The sequence below is a fragment of the Barbus barbus genome (assembly GCF_936440315.1).
Source record: "Barbus barbus genome assembly, chromosome: 33".
Classification (NCBI taxonomy): Eukaryota; Metazoa; Chordata; class Actinopteri; order Cypriniformes; family Cyprinidae; genus Barbus; species Barbus barbus.
This window is the reverse complement of record NC_136761.1, coordinates 7,269,104-7,283,625: the sequence shown is the minus strand read 5'-3', so window position 1 is coordinate 7,283,625 and position 14,522 is coordinate 7,269,104. Positions and strand designations below refer to the sequence as shown.

General features: G+C 37.3%; 2 protein-coding genes across 3 annotated transcripts; both read left to right on the top strand.

The window, feature by feature from the left end:
- Nucleotides 1-4,410: 4,410 nt before the first annotated feature.
- On the top strand, nt 4,411-6,159 carry LOC306852911 (NADH dehydrogenase [ubiquinone] iron-sulfur protein 8, mitochondrial-like; the record flags this gene model as incomplete). The annotated part of the gene is made up of 5 exons (XM_079390028.1): nt 4,411-4,453; nt 4,546-4,610; nt 5,366-5,428; nt 5,719-5,847; nt 6,028-6,159. 5 exons carry the CDS (start codon nt 4,411-4,413, stop codon nt 6,157-6,159), a joined length of 432 nt encoding a protein of 143 aa, XP_079246154.1.
- Nucleotides 6,160-8,226: 2,067 nt separating this feature from the next.
- On the top strand, nt 8,227-11,901 carry LOC306853349 (GTP-binding nuclear protein Ran). 2 transcript variants are annotated; one of them, XM_079390665.1, is made up of 7 exons: nt 8,227-8,559; nt 9,080-9,148; nt 10,258-10,342; nt 10,456-10,581; nt 10,662-10,849; nt 11,255-11,425; nt 11,520-11,901. In XM_079390665.1, exons 2-7 carry the CDS (start codon nt 9,116-9,118, stop codon nt 11,562-11,564), a joined length of 648 nt encoding a protein of 215 aa, XP_079246791.1. In that variant the 5' UTR covers nt 8,227-8,559; nt 9,080-9,115; the 3' UTR covers nt 11,565-11,901. The 2 variants fall into 2 exon arrangements, with proteins under 2 accessions (XP_079246791.1, XP_079246792.1); XM_079390666.1 differs by lacking the exon at nt 8,227-8,559 and adding an exon at nt 8,586-8,910.
- The last annotated feature ends 2,621 nt before the right edge of the window (nt 11,902-14,522 follow it).

Here is a 14,522-nt window from a genome sequence, read left to right as displayed (position 1 = left end):
TGTTACTTACCTGATATTACTTACCTGGTGAGTTTTTTTTTTTTTTTTTTTTTTAAACTTCATTCAAGAGGATAAATATAAACAGGTAATACGAGAGGCTTAACCTCTCTAGAACTGAAGGAGTGGTTAATATTTCCAGATTATCACATTTTCCTATTAAAGGTGGGGTATGTAATTTTTCAAAAACACTTTAGAAAACTGAGTCGGGCCGAGTACCAAAACAAACTTGTAGCCAATCAGCAGTAAGGGGCGTGTCTACTCATGATGTGGAGGAGAGAGCGTTCGGTGAACACCCGAGCCGAGCCCGAGCGACAGAAAGATAGAGATTGTGCGACAGTGCTTTGTTTCTTCTCGATAGGTGAGTAACACCATGTCTACACCGGACGCGGCGCACCGCAACAGCTAAAGCCTGCCTACACTAGACGCGATAAAGCGACCGTTGAAAATCATTTGAAATTTGTGTCAGCACGTCACATAGTGTTTTGTCGTGCCGCTCGCGTAGACACGGTGTAACATTGGTTTTGCTTTGTTTCACAGATCTAATCGTTGCCTGGGTCACATTGCCGTATGTATGTGTGGGGCGGAGCTATCAAAATAGGGGCAAGACCCTTTTGGGGTAGGGGCGTGTTTGTTTTGGTGATTTAAAATATCAACAGTGGCTTCCAGAAATCGCTTACCTCACCTTTAAAGCAACACATTTTTGTGTATTTCAAAATCAAAGTCATTTTAATGTGATACATAGGTGTAATTGGAATGCGGCTACTCGATCCAAGACCAAACAATCGCAATCTTATCTTCTTTCGGCTCCCCTAAACCAGCTGGCTCAGCAAGGTCACTGCTGGTGTAAACAACCCCGGAAGAGCACTGCAGTGAAGACGCTCTCTTGCGTTCCTCCCCCCTTCCAGACACCTGATGTTGTTGACTCTGTCGGGGTCCTGATCAAGGCTGTTTCCGTGGCAACCTGCTGTGTCGCTATTACAATCTGTGGACTGAGGCAACTTGTTTTGAATTCCAGCGTGACGACTCACCAGGCCAACGAACACACGAACTCCACTCATATACTGATATGCATTCACCTCCCACCCTAATCCAACGCCTTTGCCGCTTCGCACCGCCACCTGACAAGCGGGTCTGTGACTTAGGCTGCAGGACCGGATGGCTGCTTGCCAGAGCTGGATCAACTCTCCCCCTGTTGCTAGTCATATGTCTATGTTATGATTATGTGCTTCTGTTGCTGAGGTGTTTTTTTTCCTGTTCTCACACTGTACTCCCGCAGGAGCATAGTCTGGGGGTTATATTTTTTTTCCCAGAGATCTGGGACACTCTGCATTATTAATAATATGATTGGATGGTGCAGTATTTAACAAACTTAACTAAAATTAAACTAACCATTTACAACTCACATCCCTAGGCGAGTAGTTCCGCAAGACGCTAAAACTACCGCCTCAAGCCAAGACGCCAGATGCAACCGAGGCCTGCCAGCCCCGCAACACGCTAAATCTGGAGATAATGGAGATGTCACCTGTGTCAGTCCTCCAGACACAAGCCTGACCCTCTTCACCACGACCTACAGGACCTGAAACACAATTAGAAATTATACAATTAAATTACACACACAAATACTTCATAAGGTATAAAAATCTGTGTATAAGACATCTGTGTAGTGTATATGGATTGAGTATATAACAGTTGCTGCAGGAATTCTGATCAAATCAAATCAACAAAAAGACAAACAAACAAATAATTTTAGCTTGTCTTAGACTTACCTTGAACCAGTCATGGGACAGCATCTCCTCCAGGTGAATCCTCTACTCCAGGTTGTCTTCGCTGTTAATTTCACAGCCACCTGAAGGCCATCCTCACAGGATGGCTGGAGAGGAGAAGTTTGGATACTTCTGCCTCGGTGAGGGGACAGAAGAAGAAGATGGGAGTTAGAGCAGTGGATGTGGTTTGATTGGAGGTCCTGTGGAGTTGAGAACTGGTTACTGATTGTTCTAGTTTTGTCTGTGAAAAAAGAGGCAAAGTCATCAGCGGTTATCAAAGTGGTGGGAGGTGGAAGAGGGGGACAGAGGAGAGAATTAAATGTTCTGAAGAGATTACGCATGTCTGGAGCGCTGGTGATCTTGTTGTGGAAATGTGAGGATTTGGCAGTGTGGACTTCAGTAGAGAAAGATGAAAGCAAAGACTGATACCTGCTCAGGTCCGACGGATCGTTTGATTTGCGCCATTTTCTCTCTGCCGCTCTGAGTTTGGTCCGATTCTCACGAAGAACATCGGATAACCAGGGGTTAGAAGGAGCAGCCCGTGCTGGCCTGGAGGAGAGAGGACAGATGTCGTCTAGACAAGAGGTTAAGGTAGAGCATAAAGTGTCAGTAGCTGCATTTACATCCAGAGAAGAGAAATGGGTAGGCGAGGGAAGAGAGGAGGATACTACAGAGGAAAGAAGGGAGGGGGAAAGGGAGCGTAGGTTGCGTCTGAAAGTAACCGGTAAGGGAGATGGTGGCACCTGGGTAGCAAAATGTAAAGTAAATGTAATGAAGAAATGGTCAGAGATATGTAGTGGTTGTACCAGAATGTTATCTGTAGAACAATTGCGTGTGTAAATTAAGTCGAGTTGGTTACCTGATTTGTGCGTGCTAGTAGTGGTGAGGCGTTTGAGATCAAATGAAGCTAGGAGTGACTGGAAGTCTGTAGCATAAGGCCTGTCTAGGTGAATGTTGAAATTGCCGAAGACTAAGAGTGGAGTGCCATCCTCCATGAAAGAGGACAGCAGTCCGTCCTTTGGCATTTGTCCAGCAAATGAGGTCTATTAAAATATAATTATAGTATTATTTTTATTTTATAGTTATATTATTATTTAATAAAGCAGTGTCCTGCAGTATGGCATGCCATACTTTTTCTAAAACTATTTTAACATTGTTTCTAATTCTCATATAATTATTATAATTCTACTTTTAATTCATTTTAATTGAGAACTACATTGATAAGTATATTTTTTAAATTCAGTTGTTGCACTTCAAGTCGATTTAAGTGAATTGGTAAAAAGATAAATGGTGTAAAACTGAAAAAACTAAAGAATTATTGCTGCTGTTGCAGCTATATTATTAAAAACAAACCTTTATTTAGAGGCAGTATGTAATATTGTGGGTTATGACAGTAAAATCACCCTCGCTCCTCGTGATCTCGTCTCAGATGTCTCTCATCTGCTGACGGACTGACTGGACTGTCCTGATCTCGAGGCTGGACGTCCTGCATTAGCTGCTCCTCGGCAGTGAGGGGTCTTCAGGAGCACTGGAAGGAGACTCCTGATGATCATTGTCCTCTACACTACAGAAGACGTCCTGTAGAGAAGTCTGATCTAAAGACAGCAATATCAACCAAAAGCTCGCTTTAATCAAATATTGCATACTCGCATTAATTCTTCATTCAGGAGTCACTTTTGGTTACTTGAATCTTGAAATATTCTTATAATCACATATAGTGGAAAAGTTATTTATCTGCATTTGTATGATGTGTTGGTGGTGTGTGTAAATGATATGCTGACTTTCTAAAGTTCATGTTGATTTCCCATCAATACAGCAGCTCCTGGATGGAGACACATCAGTGTCCTGCTCCACCTGAGCTTTGGTGGATTTGTGGGGAGAGAAACAGCAGAATAAAGAGGCAAACCTCCGAAACCTGCTCTTCTTCTCGGTCTTGTCTCCTCTCTCCTCCTCACAGATCTCCACAGGTGTCTCTTCAGGAGAGGATGGAGCTCTGCCGTGTGGTCGGTGGCTGTCAGTGTTGACACCATGTGACCAATGGGCTCTTAAAAACACAAGTGCTGCAGAGATCCTGTAATCACTTATCAACCGGCCTGAGTTCAATACTGTGACTCTGTATACTTTGGACTAATCTGAATAGTTAATCAACGTACATTGTTTTTAATGCAGTTTAGCGTTACCTAACTAGACGACCAAGGACAGCTGGACAATATGTGACTTGGGTTAGGGTTACTTTGGGGGGTTTAAAAGCGTAAAGAATGGTAAATAAAAATGGATAAATAAAAACAATAACTAAAAAACTTTACAAATATAGAACTGCTTGCTTTAGTCGGCATCTTTGCCTAAAGATAATTTTATCATTACATTTTAGTAGACAATTAGGCAACTATTAGTCTCAAAACAGTGTGTTATGTTTACAGAAGGCATTTGTAAAACATTAATGTACTTGTATGACACAAGTTGTTTCATAAGGTCTGACAGATTGGGAGAGGAGGAGATGAGCAGCAGCAGGCTTATGGCACAGATCTGTTCATTTGGCATGAAGCCCCGGCTGCTTCAATTTCAATATAAGAGGTATATTTGCACCACTGACATAAAACTATATTAATCATGAACATAAATATTTGTCTCTGTTTAGCTGATTTGGATGGAGGTGACATTGCGCATACTGTATTCCTCATGCCGCACAGGTGAGTTTATTGTTTAGTCTGTGCAGTGAGATTACTGGAGTTGCCATAGAGGGAAATTTGATGTTTATGCAAATTTGTTTTATTTCATTAAGGCACTTTCGCAGCCAGACTTGGACCTGTCTGTCCCTTCAGCCTTACCGTCCACCGGGGATGCTACGTAAGATCATTTACACACAGACCTGCATTCTCACACCCTAAACTGCTGCCATACACAATATCCTACAGTGTTCTTCTCTCTGTCTCTATGGACATGAAGTCCATCACAGCACAAACACTGCTGTGGGCCGAACTGTTCAGAGGTGTCTGCTTGTTTACATTTTTTCTGCCTGTATTTTTGATACTTGTTTTGCATTTGGACCAACATGCTGAGATTTTGCAATATATAAATTTGTGTTGTTGAATACATAATAACAATCATAACAAATTGTTATTTTTGTTGTTATATTATTATTATTTTATTTTACAATTATATTATTATTATTATGTAATTATTATTATTATTAGAAATATTAGATGAGTTTGAATGGGTTAGAAATAGTACATAGAAGGGAAGTCTGATTGAGTCTAATTAATGTACCCTAGCAACCGCATAGCAACACCTTAGCAACCACCCCCGGGTACCATAGCAAACACCTAGCAACCACCACAGGTATCCTAGCAACTGCATAGCAATACCCTAGCAACCACCCCAAGTACCCTAGCAACCGCATAGCAACCACCTTGAGTACCCTAGCAACCACCCTAGAAGCCACCCCAGGTACCCCAGCGATCTGTTTTTCTGTGTCTGTTCTTCTGATAGACTATATTGCCTTTAAAACATTCAAACTTTAATCTTTAAAACTATTTTACTTATTTCAAACTGAAAACCATCAAACTTCAAGCTTTTAAAACTTTTACACACTTTCTGGCTAGGCTTTTTCAAGCCAACAGCGCTGTATTGCATGCAAACTGTGTGAGGTTGTGTGTCCTGCTCAGGTATATATAACAGCGTTATTGTAGTATCAATGAGATACTATTATAGTTTTTATATTCAACATTTTTACATTTTGTTGTTCTGAATTATTAATACATCAGTTCAAACTAAATGAAAATAAGAAGTGTATTCTTGGCAACTACTGTAGCTGAAATGAAATGATTTATCTTAAGTTTTTAGTTTCATATTTTATTGTATTTCAGTTAAAGTCTATTTGATCTCAAGTAGATTTTAGTTGGTTTAGCGATTAGCTCTGCAGGATGTGGGTCAGCAGTGCTTTTGTCTCCTGTAGGCCATCACTATAGAAGCAGAGACCCGTGCAGATGGCAGCAGAAGAACAACCCGTTATGACATTGACATGACCAAATGCATCTACTGTGGATTCTGCCAGGAGGCCTGTCCTGTGGATGCAATCGTAGAGGTGCACACATGCATTACACTGAGACATAAGATACAAATAGTTTTATTACACATATATACTGTAGATTCAGTAGATATAGCTGACGTAACACATCACAGAGAAGACATTTAGTCCAAAACAGCTGAAGTTATACACTGATTACTTTGATAATGTAATAATTTTCTCCTCTCTCTGTGCCAGGGCCCTAATTTTGAATATGCCACTGAGACTCATGAAGAGCTGCTGTATAATAAGGAGAAATTGTTGAATAATGGAGATCGATGGGAAGCTGAGATTGCTGCTAACATTCAGGCAGATTACCTGTACAGATGAACCATTAAAGCTCAGATATAACATCCTGATAACTGCAAAACATGCAATAGAAAACATCATTTCAGAAGCTGCCTGAATCATAACTGCACTGTAAAAAAAAAAAAAGTTGAGCCAACTTAAAATTTTGAAGACAACCAGCTTCATCAGATTTTTGAATTTTCTCAACTTGTTGTTTTAAGTTTATACAAAAAGTTGAGAATCTCCTACAAGAGTAAGTTGAGAGAACTGAAAAACCCGCTGAAGCTGGTTGCCTTAAAATTTTAAGTCGGCTCAACTTTGTTTTTTACAAGGTAAAAATGGCACTTTGCATAGAACCATAAAAAGTATGAATATATTTGCTGTCTAAATGCACAAAGCAAGCACAACACACAACATAATGTTCAATGAATGTTTATGTATCTGTATTACATATCTGTAAGCATTCAAGGTTATACTCAGGAGAACATATTACACACAATTATGAATGTTCACAGCGAATTCACATATTAATTTATTCTTTGATGAAGTGATTTAATGACAAAAAACAAGTAATAAAATACAGTGCAATTCTTTTCTTAACACAATGATAAGACCTTAACTAGATTACAACTATTTTTGTTGGTTATTTTTACTTGTATCGTGTTTGACCTACATTATTATATAAACTTCAAAGACTGTATACATCCAATAATATTTTTAACATTTTCTATGTAGGCCTATATATTATATTAAATTGTTCTTTATATATAATTTTATCTAGTATAACATAACAAGCAAAGCAAGAAAAACACAACAATGCGCATTAAATGTTTATGCATTCAAACATAATGGGTTATACACAGTTGTATGTGAATATTAAAATTCACATATTTGTTTATTCTCTGATGATAAAGTGATTTATAAATAAAACAATGAACAAACTATGGTGTATTTCCTGGCTTAACATAATGATAATGCACATTGTATATTCCATAATATATTTTATTGTACATAACAGCACCTTCTGTATTTCTTGTACCATAGTGATATAAATACATAAAGAGTAGGATCATATATTCCATATGTTGTTATCAACAACATGAGGTGTATTAAACATTAGGCTACATTATATCAAGGTTTCCCAAACTGGGATTGTGAAGCAACTGCAGGGGGTTTATGAGTTCAATGAAAATCTAAATCATAAAAATGTTCAATTAAAATTAATAATTGTAAAATGAATCACAATAAAAAGACAAAAAACATATATTTTATTTGTTTACCTGCATGCATGTGACCATAATCAACATCAGAGAAGCAGAAACATGCAAATGTGATACTTCATTATTAAAATTTTAATCTGAGTGGGACTTCAAATAAAAATATATTAGGGGAAAGAGGATCAGATGTCAAAAAAGTTCATATTTGGGCATTTTGAACGACAAAGTAATACATGGTAAAATAACCGACTGAGTGATAATTCAAATAAAAATGAATGTGTTAATCAGTGATGCAATGTAACGCTTCTTAACCACGTTTTTATTATATTTTATTTATTTATTTTGTAAATTCAGTGGTCAAATGCAATAGCCACTAATGACTGATCTTATATGAATGTCCAGTGTATATAAGCAGTAGGCTATTTTAGAAAGGAACATTTAAAAGATGAAAAAGAGGAATTATGGAGAATCAATAAATTACTGCTATTGTGTAAATAATATGTAATCAATAAAAAAAGTGGGCTAATTTATTCTAATTACAAGGATTTAATTTTTGGAATCTGATTACTGGGCAGTAACTAGTTACTAGTAATTTAGTTACTGTAATAATATTACTTTTTGCGGTAACTAGTAGTACACTGTAAAATAAAATAATTTGTTACCCCACTGCAGTCAACTAAAATATTCCAGTTGTCACTGAGTAACTTAAAATTTCAAGTTGACTACACAAAAAAATGTTATGTTATTATTTTAAACTGAAACAACTTTTTGAAACATTTTTTGCAATTACTAATAAGATTTCAGTAATAATTTTACAGTTACCATCCATAAAACAGCTTACTTTTGATTGCTCAACCCTGCTGGTTTAAAATCCAACAATCAAATAATCCCCACTCGCACATGCATGCGATGTCTCCAGTGCAGTAATCAAGCCTGGAATATGCAAAAGCTACATTCAGCAGATAGAAATATTGCATTATATTGATTTTGTCAGGAAAAAAAATATGATATTTACTCTGTGACCCCAATCACATCCCTCTGATCAACATGTGGTGCATTATTTTACTTTAATTAGAAATCTTTTCGGAAAATGTCTTCAGATTGTTACAAACGCAGTGAATCGCGCGCCGCTGCGTCACGTGGTGGGTGGAAGCGTTTATGTGAGCCATGCTGAATCCCGCGCGGACGCAGCCATTTGCTCTCTTCCTCGATCGCTTCAGCACCGGTGAGTACGGGACGCCGCCGCTCCGCGCCTTTCACAGAGACGCTTTGCTTTCCACCGAACACAAAACACTCCCGAAAGCCTTCGATGATTCCTGGAGTCATCTAGAGTCGCTCGGATCGCTTTTATTCGGAGTGTTTGATCGCGGCTCGTCTCTGTCGCAGCACCGCGCGATGCTGGCGGGAGCAACGCTCGCTTTGTTCGCCTCTTTGAGAATTTCTGTCGTTTTCCACATTTTCGCTCTTAAATGCGTCATGTATTGATTTCCGCATTGATGGCCTGTTTGAGGCCTTTATAAGCGGCTCCAGAAGCAGCGGCCTCGTGTGTCGGCGCGCATCCTTTAATTTACACGCGGTAGTTGCTCGTTGGTGAACACAGTCGTTTGTTTTGACTTTCATATGTTGTTTGACTTTTAATATGAGCGAGAAAGTAGTGTTGTTGAGTAGTTTTGTGTAATTGAGGCCGTGTTTTGTGATTGGTGCGGCCTGTAATGACTAACCGTGTCCCGCCATCTCTCCCGCAGAGTGACTGCAGCACAAAGACCAACAAACACACAGCAATGGCAGAAAACGAGCCGCAAGTTCAGTTCAAGGTAACCAAACTTCAACTTTTAAAGCGACGACTGGCTGTAGTAATGAATTAAAGACTGTTTAACTAACTTGTTAGCGCAATGAAATGCTAGACGGCTTGGAGGTGAATTAGCAGATTTGTCAAATAAGAGACTGAGAATATATATAAGGAGAGTTTGTTTTTCTTGTCATTTCGGTTCTGCTGTGTAATTTACTATGTGTTTTACACATTAAAGTAGACAGTTATCACAAATTACATACATTCTCGAAAAAAAAGTACTGTTTGTTCCTGCTAATAATGCTACTGAAACTAGCCAAAAGTCACAACTTTGTTTATTTTACTGTAAGGCTATTGTGGCGCTGAGAGGAATTTAATACTTTTAAAACCTAATATTTTCTAATGAAAATTGATTAGGTGATCACTCAAGATGGGTCTGTTTGTTTCCTCAAATATCCCCACTGACATAATATGAAAATTATATATGCAACAGTATTGATAATTCACAGCCTCAACTCAACTGTTAGTTTTTAATTAAACTATTTTAAACAAATATTATTCTTTATGTAAACTAATTCTGATTAAAACGAGCAAAAACTATGCTGTGTAGATTTAAGACTGCCTGATAAAGAGATTATGCAAAATAAGACCGCAATTGTCACAGAAATATCATAGAAAATCTGCTATTGGCACAGTTTTTCCCAATTATATGCCAATAATACATAATCACACCTCCTAAGACAATATAACATTTATAACAAACCCGGTTATAATATAATTGTTCATGTGACCAGCCGTTTAATAATGTTTACATGAAATAAAGATTAATTTATCATTCAATTTTGCTTAAAATACATCAACCCTTCAAATTTGTAATCAAATTCTGATCGTGAATGACAGATGGGATTATACGGGTTACCTTATGGCCTTAATTTAAATATTTGTTAAGGGTGTAGGAAAACCGGAATTCTGTAGTTTTACGATGAATCTCGCAAAACAGCATTTAATTATTAAAGCCTTAACTTATTCGAAATGGATTCAGTATAGTATTTCCTTGCTGCTGTGGCTTTATATGACACTAGTTGTTTGGGAGGAGTGTTGGTCACTCATGCAAACGGTCTTTCACATCCACAGCTGGTTCTGGTAGGAGATGGAGGTACGGGGAAAACCACCTTTGTGAAGAGACACTTGACTGGGGAGTTTGAAAAGAAATATGTCGGTAAGTCTTATGCTTCACGTGGCATCTCGACACAACTCTTCTGGAGGAATGTGTGGCTTTGGTGCGACAGTCACAGCAATGGGCGGCTTTTAAATTTCTCTCTCTCCTCTTAGCCACACTTGGAGTTGAGGTCCATCCCCTGGTCTTCCACACTAACAGAGGAGCCATCAAATATAATGTATGGGACACAGCCGGACAAGAGAAGTTCGGAGGCCTAAGAGATGGATATTATATCCAGGGTATGCAGCTTTTATCATATACACACTATACACCTTTACCGTCCGGCAGTGGTTTAACATGTACATCTCTCTCATTACAGCTCAGTGTGCAATCATCATGTTTGATGTAACTTCTCGAGTGACCTATAAAAATGTGCCCAACTGGCATCGTGACTTGGTGCGCGTGTGCGAGAACATTCCCATAGTGCTGTGCGGTAACAAAGTGGACATCAAAGACAGGAAGGTCAAAGCAAAGAGCATTGTGTTCCATCGTAAGAAGAATCTACAGGTAAAGAGCACCTCTTCAACTCAAAGAAATTGAAATTCGAAACTGTTTTCGAAATGCTTGTCATGGACCTTTATTATGAATAATTCATGCATGCTTGTTTAATTTTCAAAAATGCTTTGAGCTTGTAATGTTTAATTATCATAACTGGATCTTCCGGTAAATTGTCAGACTTCTCTGGTTATGCTTATCTGCCTCCACTTATCCAATCAGCAACCAATTCATAAATCTGTGTCCCCGCCCCTATTTTTTCATTATTCCTTAAACGGAATCAGAGCTTTATTGCTAGGTATGTTTACACATACCAAATTCAGGTTATCAGCTTGTAGACAATAAGTGCATTAGTAAAGGCTGTTATTGACTGCAAATGTAAGGCTAAATCAATGTATCCTCCTCTCTCTCTCTCAGTACTATGACATCTCTGCCAAGAGTAATTATAACTTTGAAAAGCCGTTCCTGTGGCTCGCACGGAAGCTGATTGGCGACCCTAATCTGGAGTTTGTTGAGATGCCTGCCCTTGCACCACCGGAAATTGCTATGGATCCATCACTTGCTGCACAGTATGAGCACGACTTGAAAGTAAGTGCATCATCTCGAATATACCTGCTGCTGCTGCTCCCTAAAGTGTTCCCGTTTCATCCGTGCTGATCTGTAATTGTCATTTCTCTTCTAGGTGGCATCAGAAACAGCTCTCCCAGATGAAGATGACGACCTTTAACCTGTTAGCCTCTGAACTCCTTATGGCAATGCCACTGGGATTTCCTGGTGACTGTTCCTCCCCCTGCCCCTTTTACCATAAAACCCCAGCGCAGAATATTTTTATTTTTCAATTTTTGGTTTGTTTTGTGTTTTGAATTTGAGTAAATTGTGTGGTTCATTTCATTGTAGACATGCTAACTGTTGCCACCAGACACACACATGCAGACATGCCTACACTTTGACACACTCACTCACTCGAAGGTGTGAGAGCAGGTTGAGTGTCCCAGTGCTTATTTCTCTATGTAAGGCTCTAAGCACTTAGAGGAATTCTTGGAATAAAAACATTCTCAATATAATCCTTGCTTGGTCTTTTTTGAGCGAAATAACTGTTGGAGTGTATGTTTTCAAATTGTGGTGGGCTACTTGTGAAACAAAGGACTGATCATTTCCCTTTTCCCATTCAGTTTACATGTCAAGCACTTTTCTGGAAGTTTGTTTTGCATGTTCTTGGACAAGGAAGCACCGTAATGCTCTGGTCTAAAATGTGACGTTGCTAGTCATTGATTGTGATATGTAAATACTGTGGTTTTTGTGGGGGGGGTTTTTTGTAGTGCAAATTGCAGGCTAGTCTAAAGACAAACTATGGTGTCCATGAAAATAGAACAGTATGTACCTAGTTTAAGAAAGGATGTGGTTTTAAATATGGGTGAGGTGTCTTGCATAAACTGACTCCGTGTTCAGTGCAAGGCTAAACCTCATTTTGTTTATACTGAAGAGTCAAACCTTTTTACTTCAACCTTTCTCTTTTTGTGTATGTTGGGATAGTTACTAGAATGTAAATCAATACTATCCCAGTAAACCTGAAATGGGCACTAATCAGTATTGGGGAAGTTAGTAAATGTCACTTTTTATAAATAGTATATTTAACAGTATACTAAATCAATAAAAAGAGGTGCTTAAAATTGTGAAAATGCAATGAATATTAAATGGAAACATCACAATCGATTAGACAAGAAAAAAAACAATGGGGAAAAGTAAAATTTTTTTGCTAAATTAATACAATATTTAAATGGTTGCATTGCATTTAGTAATGTTAAAATTAATATCAGATATGGACTAGTAGAAGTGTGTTTTGGCACATGTTAATATTGTCACGTTCTATACTTGGATAATAATAACTTAAAATTATGAAGTTGAATTTAAGTGGATGCATACATTTAATAAGTCCTCGGAGATGCCACAGGCCAAAATCCATTTAGACATGTTTAATTTAAGGAAAAATACAATGTATGTTTAAGTGATTTAAATGTTATTTATCAAAGTAGATTTGTGTAGCCCATGATGAACATTTAACAGAGCCAAGACTTCGATATCAGTTTTTAAGCAATTATATATTTATGCATTATATTTACGTTAATGATTTTATTTAAATATAGTAGTATTATATCAAAAGCTGCCTTAATCTCTATTGACTGACTTTACAAAGGCATTGCAACCATAGTTTCTGTCAAAATACAGTAGTCCAATAATCAGTTACTACTGTAAAGTAATATGAGCTTCTTCAAATGTAAGAAGCTCGTGGTTTTGTTTTTGACCAGCAGAGGGCAGAAGATAGTCATTTATCTCATGTGAGAGCCTTTGGATTCACAAACTTTCAGAAGGAAAGGTTTAGTGATCACAGACAGCCATGATGATGGGTTTGACTGCGCTTCCTTATCCGCTTAGTGTTGATAGAGCAGAGAGGGTTAATGAATGTCAGCTCTCCTGCTTCATGTGTGGTGAAGTGGCCTATACTCATTGATCTTTAACTCCATCTGCTGAGAGACAGAGAGAGTGTGTGTGTGTGGAAAAAAAAATATATATATATATACATATATATCTCACACACCACAGTCTTGGCATGAAAACCCCTTACAATAAGTACATTAAGTACAATAGCCTGTGTAATAAATAGTTGCGAGTATAACTGGAATTTCATGTCAGAAACACATTTGATATCTGGATCACAAAATCACATTGAATTGACATTGTGGTTTTTTTAAAGAAAATAATATTTAATAGAGACTAAAGAATAATTGCTAGTATATGAATACCTACTAGTATATAGATAGTAGTTAATGCAATATAGTTTGTGTTATTTAAATGATTACTGTAGTCATAATTGTAAAGTTATTAGCTATTATGGATAAATTGTGTATAAAAATATATATGTATTTTATTTATTTATTTTACATTTACAGTAAATGTTCAATGAAAAGCAGTGTCAACTTTCTGGAAATGCAATAAATATTCAATGAAGCAATACAAAACAATGTATTAAAATGGAATAGGCAACAATGCACAAAATGTGTGAGAAAATAATGTTATGTAATTAAAATGAGTTCATAATCACAAATATTTTCATTGAAATTAAGAAATATTTACTTTAATATATACATTTAATAATTATATGAAAATTATGATATTTTTATAATTAGATATAGCCAAGAAAGTTCAAGACCTCAAGATGTGACAGGCCAAAATTATTATTTTTTAAAATATATTTAATTTCCCTATTTTGGGGGAATTACAGATATTTGATATTTATAATCACTTCCTCTTCATGTTAGGTTGATTTTATAGTATTTTTAATCATCTAACAGTTATCACAAATGGAATCGGTGCCATTTGATGTTCAAAAAGATCATGCATGAAATGTCCCATACAATGGATTCAGTAAAACTGAAACAGATTCTAGTCAATATCAGAATATATATTTGATCAGTCAAACTTGACCAGACCTCCAGTCTTTAGAGGTGTATTGTTACCAGCAAATAGCATATAAAGAAATTAAAAATGGGCACATTGAAATAGTTTCAGGATGGAGATCCAGAGGTGGACATTAGTGAAGTATTTACTTTACTCAAGTACATTTACAAAGTAGCATCTGTATCTGTGAGTGTTTTTCTTTGGAAAACTTTGACTTCACTACATCCCA